The sequence below is a fragment of the Ambystoma mexicanum genome, chromosome 1p (assembly GCF_040938575.1).
Source record: "Ambystoma mexicanum isolate Mex_15411 chromosome 1p, UKY_AmexF1_1, whole genome shotgun sequence".
NCBI classification, from domain to species: Eukaryota; Metazoa; Chordata; class Amphibia; order Caudata; family Ambystomatidae; genus Ambystoma; species Ambystoma mexicanum.
Window position 1 is genome coordinate 999,599,686 of NC_090921.1, and position 12,475 is coordinate 999,612,160.

A 12,475-nucleotide genomic window follows, 5' to 3' on the forward strand; every position below is an offset into this window, starting at 1 on the left:
TGCATATTTTCTTTATCAGGGCCTTCAGCATAATGAATCCAACCAACTCTGCCTACTCTTTCCTCTGGACATGTGAGGATTCACCAAGCTTGAAGACATCACCTGCCTTCCGCTGCTTAAGAGAGAACGGGCAGATTTTTCCTGATAAGAAGGTTGAGGTAAGCTGTATATAAAAGATGTAGGGTTAGGAGAAAGACTTAATTTGCTATGCCCTATATGAGGTAGAGATGGCAGATTCCTCCCGATAGGAAAGTTGAGTGAGGTGGCAAAGATTAAATGTAGGGCTATAAACCAGATTGGTAAGGGTGATTGGTGTAAAGGGCAATCTTCCTAACACATTGTGATTTAAAGTGTACTGAAATACAGATATTACCATTCATATAAGATATTTAAGATGGCAAACAAGTATACAAATGACTGCTCTGGCACCATACAATGGTAGAATATTCTATGTGCATGTCTAAATTGCCTGAAAGTCTAAAATTACCAGAACGACTTCAATGAGTGCTTTTGCAACTGCTTTCTATGACTGAAACTAACAGGTCAACAGTGTCTATAAAATGATGAGATGAAACTGTATTAAATGTAAGTTGTTTGAAAAACCACAGTACTACACAGGCTGTAACAGCAGTCATCGATTTGCTTTGCCAGCTCAAAAGCGCAGTTGCCGAATGAAGAAGTATACTTTAGCTACAAAGGAAGCTGAAGACTCATCTCTTCTATCATGCTTCTTCAAACACTGCACCCTCCTAACTGTGCACCTTCATACTTTTTCTATGCCCATCTCCTGCTGCCCCATCCACTAATTTGATTCCCAGACCAAGCACCATCTTGTTTTGCCCACACTGCTGCGACTATGACTTGCATGAGCATGTAACGGGCGACCAATAAATAACTATGTGAAATAGGAATCCCAAAGGGCATAATAATTAGGAGTGTAGCAGCAAGGCAGCCTTTCAACAGATCCTTTGAGCGGTTTGAAGGAATAAGATGAGTAGTGTTTCCAGAAATGAAATGAAGAGCAGGTGCACAAGAGTGATGCATAGTAGCGGGTGCAGCAATAAGAGAAATATTTAGACAATCTGAATCTCAAGAGATTGATATTCGTAGGGCACTTGCCAGAAGTATTTTGATTACTCGTCATTGTTTAAGGGGCATCTCCTGTATATACTTACTTTCATCTCTGTATACCTTTATTATTTTAGATTGTGTTTGAGTTCACACCCCAGCAGCTGGACATCACAGAATCATTTTGGACCTTTATCATTCCTGAACAGAGCATTTCTGTTCCTTTTCTGCTGGTCGGACAAGCTAGTGAACCCTGTGTATCCCTGGACAGGTCTCACCTGAATTTCCGCTCTCTTCTAGTCGGTAAGTACACAAAATGGCAAGACATCTTCAAACACCTGTTAGCCTTATTGTTCACTGTTCAGATTGTGTTTGACAACATAAAGAGCTAATGATGAATCCTTAAAAGTATAGTTTAGCCAAACATGGCCATTTTTGGTTCTGATTATGTTTCCAGTAAGCACTACGCATTCTTAATAAGTTGATGGATCATGTTTATAGACAGTTAGCTTTTTCCCTAACCTAAGAATAAAGCTCTGTTATTCCTTGATGTACCTATCAAATCTACTACTGAGTGAGGAATTGTAGCGCAGATTTGATGAAATAGTCCACAGGTCTCGCAGTTGGGAGTAATGTTCTATGCCTACGTTTTTGAAGTTAGGCAGTTAGACCCTATGGTTTGGTCTACAATTGTGCAGTTTGGGAATGCAGTGTTTTATAGCCGCGAGTAGTTAGTAGTAGAAGAACATTACAACCATGGCCTTTTAAGGAAATAGGAGCACATTACACGTCTCAGCAAATCATATTCATTTCCAGAACAGGAAAGCGTATTTCCCACCACTAAACTAACCCGGGCAGAAGGGCATTCTGCCATGGAACAGTTTGGGTAGCAGTGTATTACATTCTTAAGGTTTACTCCATAGGAACATGTTACATATTCCAGTGCTGCTAGAACCATTATAGTTGGCAGTGTCGTCCCCATTGAGTAAGCAATTAGTGGTAGCAGTTCTTTCCAGCTCTGTTCAGTTTTGAAAAAAGTGCATTTCACTTTGAACACAGGCCACAAGACATGCTACCCCACTTCAGTGTAAGTAATGGGCAATTTCGCCGTGAAGAGTAAGTGGTTGCCCCTTTATTTTTAGCTTTCGTAAAACAATCGAGAAATTATGGGCAGGAACACATTTCACTCATAAGCACTCAGAAGCACTAGTGGATAGGAAATCAATGAATCATAGAATTGTTGGCTGATAGTGCTAACTACCCATGGGTAAATGCATTATCAGTATTTTGTGCCCTGAAGTGGTTATGGGTACAGTCGCCACCACATCCCCTCATCCCCCAGCTTATAGATACAGCAGGCAGCCCATTCTATCACTTGATGAGCCATGTTTAGTGAGAAATTAATGGGTTGACGCATATACTGGCTACTATTCATTTTTTTAAGTAACACAACTTCCCCTCTTATGAATGAATGGACAGCAACACAAATTATTTTCACTCATGTATTCCCGCTGTAGTATTGGGAGGGCAAAAAAAGACGCACATTTTTGTAATGCCCCTACGGCAAACTAGGGGTCCCATGCCACCTCACAGATTAATTACAGCTGCTGTTCTTTTCAGAATTTCAGTTTGTGGCATGGGGACAATGGTAAGAAGGGTTCAGGTTGCCAGGATATTCGCTTAATCCAAATATTGTATTGTATATAATATATATATTTCTCTGTCGTCCTGCTCTCCCTCCTTACAAACTGGTCGAGACAGCCTGCAGACCGGTCCGGAAAATCTGGCTACAAAAGATAGCTGTCATTTTAAATCTCTACAAGATTTGGGACTCATTAATGCTTGTGTGTTTCTCCCTGCTCCAGTCCCTCCCTCCACCACTGCGTCACCAATCGCCACGCCGAGTTCCTGTTTTCCAATTCCACCTACGGGGTGAGTCGGAATCGCTGTACTCCGTAACGTTTCATGATTTTGTTGTCTTGGGGCATTGCTTTGGCTGTTCACTCCCATGTTTGGATTTGATTGGTGCTTAATTGCCTCACTCTGACATATGTGCCATTTACTACGGGCTTCAAGCAATGCATCCGATGTAGGAAGCAGTTCTTGGCAGCTGATACACACCGTGCCTGTGTCCAGTGCCTGGGAATCTATCACCCAGTGAGTTCTTGTGCATTCTGTTGTGGAATTCACCCGAGTACTCTACAAAACAGTCTACTGTCCTTGTCAGAGCTGGGACCGGTACTGAAGGTGACGGAGGACTTCATTAAGACCAGGAAGGAGGCTGACGTCGCTAAGAGGGAGACAGCAGGTGAAGACCGCATCCCCAGTTTTGGGGTCTTTGCTGTACCATTAGGGTGAATACCTGGGAGACATCTGTGAGGTGCCCTGCGTGGGAACCATTAGTACCGCTTGGTGGGAAAACAGAAGTACCTCCGGGTGGGAAGAGAACCGAAGAGATTCACTCGGTACCGAAAGCTCTGTTTACATTTGACAAGATTGTTACGCTACAGAGGAGTTATTTTGAACACCAGTGAGGTGTGTAGCCCTGGAAATTTTGCCTCAGTTTTGTCATGAAAATAACATATGAACATGTTCAGACACCTCAGGTGGTGTTGACAAATATACAGGTTCGTAGACCTGCTGTGTTTAATATTTACAATCACAGGAACAGTTCAGAATCTGTTCTAATATCGGATAGTATAGATTTGTCTACCTCCCCTATGCGAATGGAGGAGGACCAAGGGGAACCTTCTGAGATGGCAAAGAACATTACCGAAACAGTACTTGAAACTATGTTATCCAAACCCTTTTTAGAGGTTTTGGCCCAGTGAATAAAAGAAAAAATGGGCTCTACAGAAGCTGCACAAAAGATGGGACCATCTAAACCAGCTCCAGTAAATACTGACGAAGCAGTTCCTCCAAATAAGAAGCAAAAGGTGTCTGTAGACACTGGTACATACTCAGAAAGTAAATATCCTTCTGTTACACCTTCTAAAATATTTCATGAAATCCTGGCAAAGGCCATGCAAGTTCTTGAGATAATGCCAAAGGACAAACCAGAGACGTGAAGTGTATGTGGAGAATTGCCTACACAGCAGTCTAAATCCATGTTACCGATGGAGTCATCAGTGATGGAGCAAACCCTAAGTCACTGGGGAAAAACCTCATTCGAACCCATGTAACTCAAAAGCACTGGACTCTAAGTATAAAGTCCCTAAAAAAGAGCCATTTGTGTTGATGGGAAACCTACAAGCACAATCTTCAGTTATAACAGCAGCTTTAGGGTCCAAAGGTAAATGACCATCGCAATCCCCAGCATCAGTACTAGACCAAAATGCTAAAGCTTGGAAAGCTCAAAAGCTCAAGCGAAAAAATCATATGTCAATGCATCCTTGCAGTTGAGATACATTAATGTAGCCACTGTACTATCAGGCTTTAATATTCAAAATTGGGAAAACTTACAGGGGTTTTCTGAGTTCCTCCCAGAGGAAGTGGCAGATGATTTTGCCTTTTGGATTTCAGAAGGGAGAGAGGCTGATCTACGACAATTACAGGTTGTAAAGGATTTGAATGATAACACAGCAAGAGCCATGATGGGAACAGTCTGTATGTGCAGACAGGCATATTTGTCGGCTACGCTATTACACCAAGACACACAAGACAAAGTGCTAGATTTACCTTTTGACTGTAAAACTTGGTTTGACCAGTCAACAGGCGAAGTACTACAGAAATGCAAGGCAAGCGTGACTGCAGAAAAGTCTTTGCGTTCCATCTGAGTAAGACAACCATACCATCAACAATTTAGGTCCTTCAAATCAGGCACGATAGCTAATAATAGTGCAACTTCCTCCACAATTAAGCCTTACTATTCCTCAATGAAAAATGGAGATACAGGCCGAAGGTGAAGTCGGAGGGAATTCCCTCATCATCCACAGCACAGCTATCAGACCTGCAGCAATTTCGAATGATGACAATACCTCAAATCCTGGCGGTTTCCAACAAAGCGATTGAATGACATAACTAGACCTCCAACATGCTTATTTTAACATACCTTTTGTATGCGAAAACCATCAGTACCTGAGCTGTAGCAGCGCACCAGTGGTTGAAAAAGGTCCATCTTTACTCAGAACTACATGATTGGCTGATAAAGGCACAGTCTCCAGAAGAAGTGATTCAGAAAGGGCAACTGACATGCGATACTGTTCAAGCTGGGATATTCCATAAATGTACCCATATCAAATGTAATCGCGACACAGAAGATTCAATTTATTTGAGCAATGATGGACACCACTCAAAGCAAGGCCTTCCCTCCTCCGGACAGGGCCTTGGCAATACAACAAGTAATTTCTGTTTTTATGACTCATCAAATGCTGCCTGCGTGGTGGTATCACAGACTACTAGGCGTGATGTCATGCATATATATCTCATCCTGTTCACGAGACTTCGGATGAGACCATACAATGACATCTCACCAGCAGCCGGAATCAGCTTACCGACCACAGAGCATGATGATTGTGGTACCGGATTACCTTTGGGAATCACTAGGCTGGTGGAATAAATCGGAAAACCTATTGTTAGGTTTTCCATTGCATACTCCTCAATCCCAACTCTTGTGACAACAGATTCATCAGAGTACGCTGGGGGGAGCCTGTGTTTGTCATTTGACGACACACAGCTTTTGGTCGAGTCTCGAGAGAAAAGATCACATGAACGTATTGGAGCTGAGAGCAATTGTCTATGTGCTAAAATCATTTCTACCCTCCGTGCAGGGGAAGGTGGTAAAGGTTTTTACAGGCAATACTACTACAAGGATTTGAATGATACCACAGCAAGAGCCATGATGGGAGCAGTCTGTATGTGCAGACGGGCATATTTGTCGGTTACGTCATTACACCAAGACACACAAGATCAAGTGCTAGATTTACCTTTTGTCTGTAAAACTTGATTTGACCCGTCAACAGGCGAAGTACACCATAAATGCAAGGAAAACGTGACTGCAGCAAAGTCTTCGCGTTTCATCTGTATAAGACAACCATACCATCAACAATTTAGGTCCTTCAAATCCGGCACGACAGCTAATAATAGTGCAACTTCCTCCACAATTAAGCCTTACTATTCCTCAATGAAAGAATGGAGATACAGGCCGAAGGTGAAGTCAGAGGGAATTCCCTCATCATCCACAGCACAGGATCTAAAGAAGTCTGACTTCTAACCGGGGGATGTATGAACCATCTGCTTCAATCTACATCAAGGAGCATACATCCCTAGTAGCAGGAAGGAATGCGAAATTCCTACATCAGTGGGAAAACATCACTTAAAAGGATTGGACTTGAATATTATCTGTCTAGGCTATTCGCAAACCCTTTCTGTACTCCACCATCTTCACTGCCAAAGCTCCAAAAGTCATCACCGGAGCTACTCGCAGGGATTCAAAAACTTCTCTTTGGGAGCGATAGAATTGGTTCCAGAAAAAGGAAAAGCGCAGGGACTCTATTCCCAATATTCACAGAGGATTCAATTTATTGGAGCACTGATGAACGCCACTCAGAGCAAGGCCTTCCCTCCTCCTCCTCTGTATTTATGAATCATCAAATGCTGCCGCTGTGGTCGTATCAAATACTACTAGGCCTGATGTCATGAATATATATATCATCCTGTTCGCGAGACTTCAGATGAGCACCATACAATGATCTCTCACCAGCAGCTGGAATCAGTTTACGGACCCGCTGAGCATGATGATTGTGGTACCGGATTACCTTTGGGAATCACTGGGCTGGTGGCACAAATCAGAAAACCTATTGTAAGGTTTTCCATTCCAACCTCCTCAATCCCAAACCATGGTGACAACAGATTCATCAGAGTTCAGTGGGGGGTGCCCGTTGTCCTCATTTGACAACACACAGCTTTTGGTCGAGTCGAGAGAGAAAAGATCACATGAACGTATTGGAGCTGAGACCAATTCTCTATGCGCTAAAATCATTTCTACCCTCAGTGCAGGAGAAGGTGGTATAGGTTTTTACAGGCAATACTACTGCATTGTTTTATGTAAACAAGCAAGGGGGTGGGGGGACTTGATCCTGTCCACCTTGCCTCTTAGCGGAACAAATATCGTATTGGGCCATGGAAAAACACCTTTTGCTAATAGCGTGCCATCTAGAGGGAACAGAAAATGTCTTGGCGGACAAGTTGAGTAGGTTAAACTCTGCACCACATGAATGGGAACTAAAACAGTCTGTTGTGATGATGCTGTTTCAGAAATGGGGTCACCCAGCAGTGAATTTGTTTACAACGCAGTACAATGTTCTTTGTCCAATATATGCACCGAGAGACTATCGGGGACATCATTCTTCTGCAGTGGTCAAACAAAACACGTTATTCTTTTCCGCTTCTTCCCCTCATACACAAGACACTAATGAAATTCAAATCAACATAGAACTCGACAATGATCTTGGTAGTTCTGTTCTGGCAATGCCAGATTTGTTTCACAGATATTATGGATGTAGCGAAATGCCCAGCATTGGATCTTCCATTGGCGAAAAACCTCTTGATTCAACAGAAGGGGCAGGTGCTTCCCCTCCCATCAATTAATGAACTTGAAAGCTTGGTTCCTGAAGAACTAGCATTCGCCCATTTGCATTTTTCTGAGCAAAATCTTAATGTCATGACGGCAGCCAGGAAATTATCCACAAGAAAATAGTAGAAAAGCAAATGGTTAAAATGTTTGTCATTCGGCTTTGGCTCACAAAGTAAATCCACTGCACGCGTCTGTTGACAACGTTATGTCCTTTGTCATACCTAGCTTCAACATGAGTGACACTTGCAAACATTATCTCTCAGCAATAGGTGCCTATATAAATAGAGAATACCAATCTTTATCAAATGAGGCAATTTCTCTGCATTTTTAAGGGTTAATCAGGATACAACCTCCTGTCATATTTTTCTATTTTAAAAATGCTGGATAGCTGAGGAATGCCAAGTCCTATGAGGGTACCCCTGCATGTAACTCGGTAACAGAAGTATTGTGGCAGCTTCTCTAATGACAGGCAGCATAGATAGTAAAACACAGTTACAAACTGACATTGATGCTGGTCTGTGAGCATATTCTCATTTATGCATACAACAATGTGTTTATTGTTTATTGATTTTATGGGTTCATGAAGCCAGTCTTCATTTTATCCCATTTTACTTCCCAGATGACACCCAACTTATCTTCAATTTGAGCGGCATGTACACAGAGGATGTAGAGCATGTAAATAAAGTCTATACAGCAATCCAACATTGGATGGCCAATAATGCGATGTGTTGGATTATACTAAAACCGAGCTCATGCTATTTGGTTCACCCCATGCCAGATCCAAGCTAGGTAGTCAATATGAGAGCTTTTGTATTGAAAACCATTCCATCAAAACTGTGGATAGAGTTAAGACACTGGGTGTAATCTTTGAATCCCCTTGGAATACTAATTTTCACATTGACCATGTCTGTAACAAAGCTCAATACTTTCGCAGGCTGCTTAGGTGAGTTAAACCGTACGTTACAGAGGCCGATTGTACGATCCTTGTGCATGCCTTAATAATGCAGAGGATCGGCTACTGCAAGGTTTTGCTGATTGGGGACAGTAAAAACTGTATTAGGCGTCTCCAAGTCTTGCAGAATGATGCAGTGCGCATAGTTAAAGGGATCCCTAGACACCAGCCTATTTACTCTCACTGGAGGAAATTATACTGGCTTTAGGGGGAAGCGCAAATCCGCTAGAAAGCTATGACCATTGTTCACAAATGTTTGTATGGTAAGGTTCCTGACTACTTGAGAGAATGCTTTTAAACTCAACATCACAGTAGATCTACTAGAGCAAGTGAGTCAATTTGTCTCTTTATTCCTAAAAGTAGACGAGCTAGGGGCAAGGGCAGACCATTCACTGTCCGTGCTGCCACTCTTTAGAATCAGCTGCCTAAGGAACTACGCTCAGAAACGGATCTACTGAAATTTAGGAAGGGGCTAAAGACGAGTCTGTTTGAATAGGCCTTGGTCGGTATTAGGCCTGTCTTGTTTATTTCCTGCTTCTTCCCACTCTTGCTGGGTTCTTTTGGCATCCTGATGCCTGCAGGCTTCGGCGCCTTATAAATGAAAAAATCAAATCAAATATCACTCACAAGGATCAGGATATCTAGCTTACCTTAAGCACATTCATTCAACCCTGAATGGGCACTGCCAGATTATGACAATCGTCTCAATGTGGTACCTCAGTTATTGTGTAGTGCATTCAATGAGAACAACATCAACAGGATAAGATGGCATTTCAATTCATGTGTCATTGCAGCATAACAACAAATACATATGGATTCAATAAAATGGGCTATTACAAATATATTTTACTGCATGTTATTATAAAAAATAAAAGCCACTAGTCAAAGTCAAATAAACCTTTCTAGTTCAATTGAAACAGTTCACAGCATACTAAACACAAATATTAAGCAAATAGTTTTTCTTCACTTTAGACCAGGATGTTTTGCAAGACGCCAGTCTATCCTATATGGTGAGTTGATCCTAAACCACATATATCTTTCGCATTGTTAAACACAATGCTAAAGAAAGCAATCTTCAAATAGCATGGTTTATAAGGTAGTTGCATTTACTAATGACAAAGCATCAGCAAGTGAAAGCAAGGAGTGTGGCTTACACTCTATATCACAATTATTCAACAAATAAACCCTGCAGGTTAATGCAAAAGCATTCAATAAATAAGGCAAATGCATTCACTAATAAAAGCCTCAACAATGGAAACTGAAAGCAACACTCTCTATTTCAGATAAGCTCTATTCAGAAATGTAGAAATACAGGTTCACAATGCAAAACAGATCTAATGCAAGATAATGCAAATTCAAATAATTACATCTAGTTTAACCTTTAAATGCTATATTATATTTCCAGAAAGTATGACAATATTATACCTTTTATGAGCCATTGATCAATTCAAGTCTTGAATGGGAGTCTTGTCCTGGGTGACAGTCCTTATGATTGCCTCTCCTGATCAGGAGACCTATTCAGACTATTCGCCCCCGCGTTGTGCAAAATATGCAATCTCAATTCCAAAGCTCTTTTTAAAAATTCAACCAAATCATACAAAAAAGAAGTATCCTCCGAATTTAGGACAATAGACATTGCTTCCTTAAAAACCTAATCGGTTTACTCCTAAAATGCATTTTTTTTTAAAAAGTTCTCTTTATTGGTATTTTTATAGAACATATAAAGGAAACCACAACAATCAAACCAAAAAAAACATACCCCTCTCCCCTCCTGTAACCTTCCTCTCACCCACTCCCAATCTAGTGAGCCTGCCTGGGTGGAAGATTCATAACAGTATTATTCAGTTGATCCCCAATATTCGTAGCTTCTGCGGGCAGTAAGGTTCTCTATAGTAGTCATGTAAGAAAGACAGTACCGACTCCTATTCAGTCATAAATTTGTGTTGGTCTCCTTGTATCTGATATGTAACCCATTTCAAAGAGAAAACGTTCCATACCTTGGAGAGCCAGTCGTGTTCCTGCGGGGGTTCTAGCGGTTTCCATTCGATTACTAGCAATGCTGCCAGACTAAGGATTACATATGCTTTTCTCTTGGGGTTAAACCATGGGATATATGTGCATTCCCTCAGACATAACAAGCTTTCTTGGGCTCCCCTTTCAGCATTGAGTTCCGAATATGGTTGAATATTACCATTTATTAGGTTCTAAAACGTAGTTAGTTTCGGACATTTCCACCAGACATGCAGCCAGGTTCCCACACTCCTGCAGTCCCACCAACAGTTCTGAAAATTGGTAGTGTATATCTCATGTCGTTCGGGGGTGCAGTAATGTAGTGAAGGGGTGCGTGGTTGTCAGCCTGTTGGGGGGAGCCATCAGCCAGTGCCGCACCTGAAAGTACTGCCACCTAACCTCCTCCTTTAAAACTAGCTCGCATTGTTGGAATGATTTTATTTCATCCCCTTGGAACATATCCCTCCCTTTTTCGCACCCTGCCTGTTTCCAGTATGGGAATGAAGATTTTTGAGACCAGTGTAAATTGCGGATTACGGAATTCCGGGGTAAATGGGGAGCGGAAAGAGGTGATTTGGTAGCCTAGGATCGCCTTGTACCATGACTTCTCGCCTAATTTTGTAATCGTGCTATTGTGTCACCTTAGGGTAGCCAGAGGGCTTCCGCTATGTAGGGCCCCACGACCGCTTGTTCCATTTGGATCCATCTTTTGTCTGCAGAGTGGGAGAACCAGTTTAATGACCCGGAGTTGGGCACCACATCCTCCTTGATCTTGCCTCTGCTTTGACACGGTCAACCACGCCATCCTGACCATTCAACTATGTGAGAACCTGGGCATCCTGGTTCAGACCCTGGGGTGGCTGACCTCCTTCCTCTTGGACCGCCGCTCCCAGGTTCCACTTGGTCCCTTTCTCTCTGCCACCTTTTTCTCTACCTGTGGCGTTCCTCAGGGCTCTCTCCTCTCACCCTGGTTTTTTAACCTCCACTTGGCCCCTTTGACCCACCTGATCTCGAACTTCTCCTCTAACCATATTGTTTTTGTTTCTTCAACAAAACATTTTATTGAGCATTTTGCATATTACACATATCAGCAGGGTTCATCCACCAGAATGCAGACACACAGACATAATTAACATAATTTGGCTTACAGGGTGGGGGTTGCTCGGTAACTCCAAAGTTCAATCGGGAGGTGTTCTGGTTGAGGAAGGGTCCTTTTCTCGAAGTGGGCAGCCGGGCGCAGTGAGTGCAGTTCAGTTCTCCTAGGGGTTTCGACCATCCGTGGGACTCCCACTGCCCATTGCTATGTGCTTTGAGGTCCTTTCGTAGGCTTATGTGGCCCATCTGGTCAGGACCGGCCAATGTGTTAGCCCCAGGAATGTCTCTGCGCAGTTCAGAAACAGGGCCAGATGCTCTGAAATTTGTTTGTGCTTTCCAGGCGAATGGCTGTAATTCCTTCCGCTACTACTATGTCCCAGCACTTCACCCACCACATGGGTAGAGCTGGACCTTCTGGGTGCTTCCACTGCTGAGCTATCGTAATTTTGGCCGCAGTAAGTAGTTGGGTACAGAGGTTTGCCAGTGGCCCCGAGAGAGGGAAAGCTCCGTCCTTAGTGTCTCCCAATAAGGCTATCCCCGGGTCCCATGGAATGTTCAACCCTGTAATTTGGCCAATATGTTCCAGCACCTCATGCCATGTCAGTTTTTCTGCAGGCTCCCTTCAGCCTCCTTTCCTCTCTCGCTCTTTCCTGGCTGTCTATCAGCGATTCAGGATTGGTGCGCCTCCTACAAGATCTCTGCCTTAATGCCAGTAAGATGGAGATCCTTCTCCTTGGGATCCCTGCCCCTGCTTTCCCTCTCACGCTGGATGCCTG

The 12,475-nt window shown here is 42.8% G+C and overlaps 1 protein-coding gene across 1 annotated transcript in view; it reads left to right on the forward strand.

The window, feature by feature from the left end:
* The window catches only part of HYDIN (HYDIN axonemal central pair apparatus protein), a 3,273,799-nt gene that overhangs the window by 2,880,978 nt on the left and 380,346 nt on the right, over positions 1-12,475 (forward strand). The window contains exons 71-72 of the mRNA XM_069654775.1: positions 20-158; positions 1,206-1,371. Of these exons, the coding sequence (XP_069510876.1) occupies positions 20-158; positions 1,206-1,371 (305 nt within the window). The remainder of the gene's footprint in view (positions 1-19; positions 159-1,205; positions 1,372-12,475) is intronic.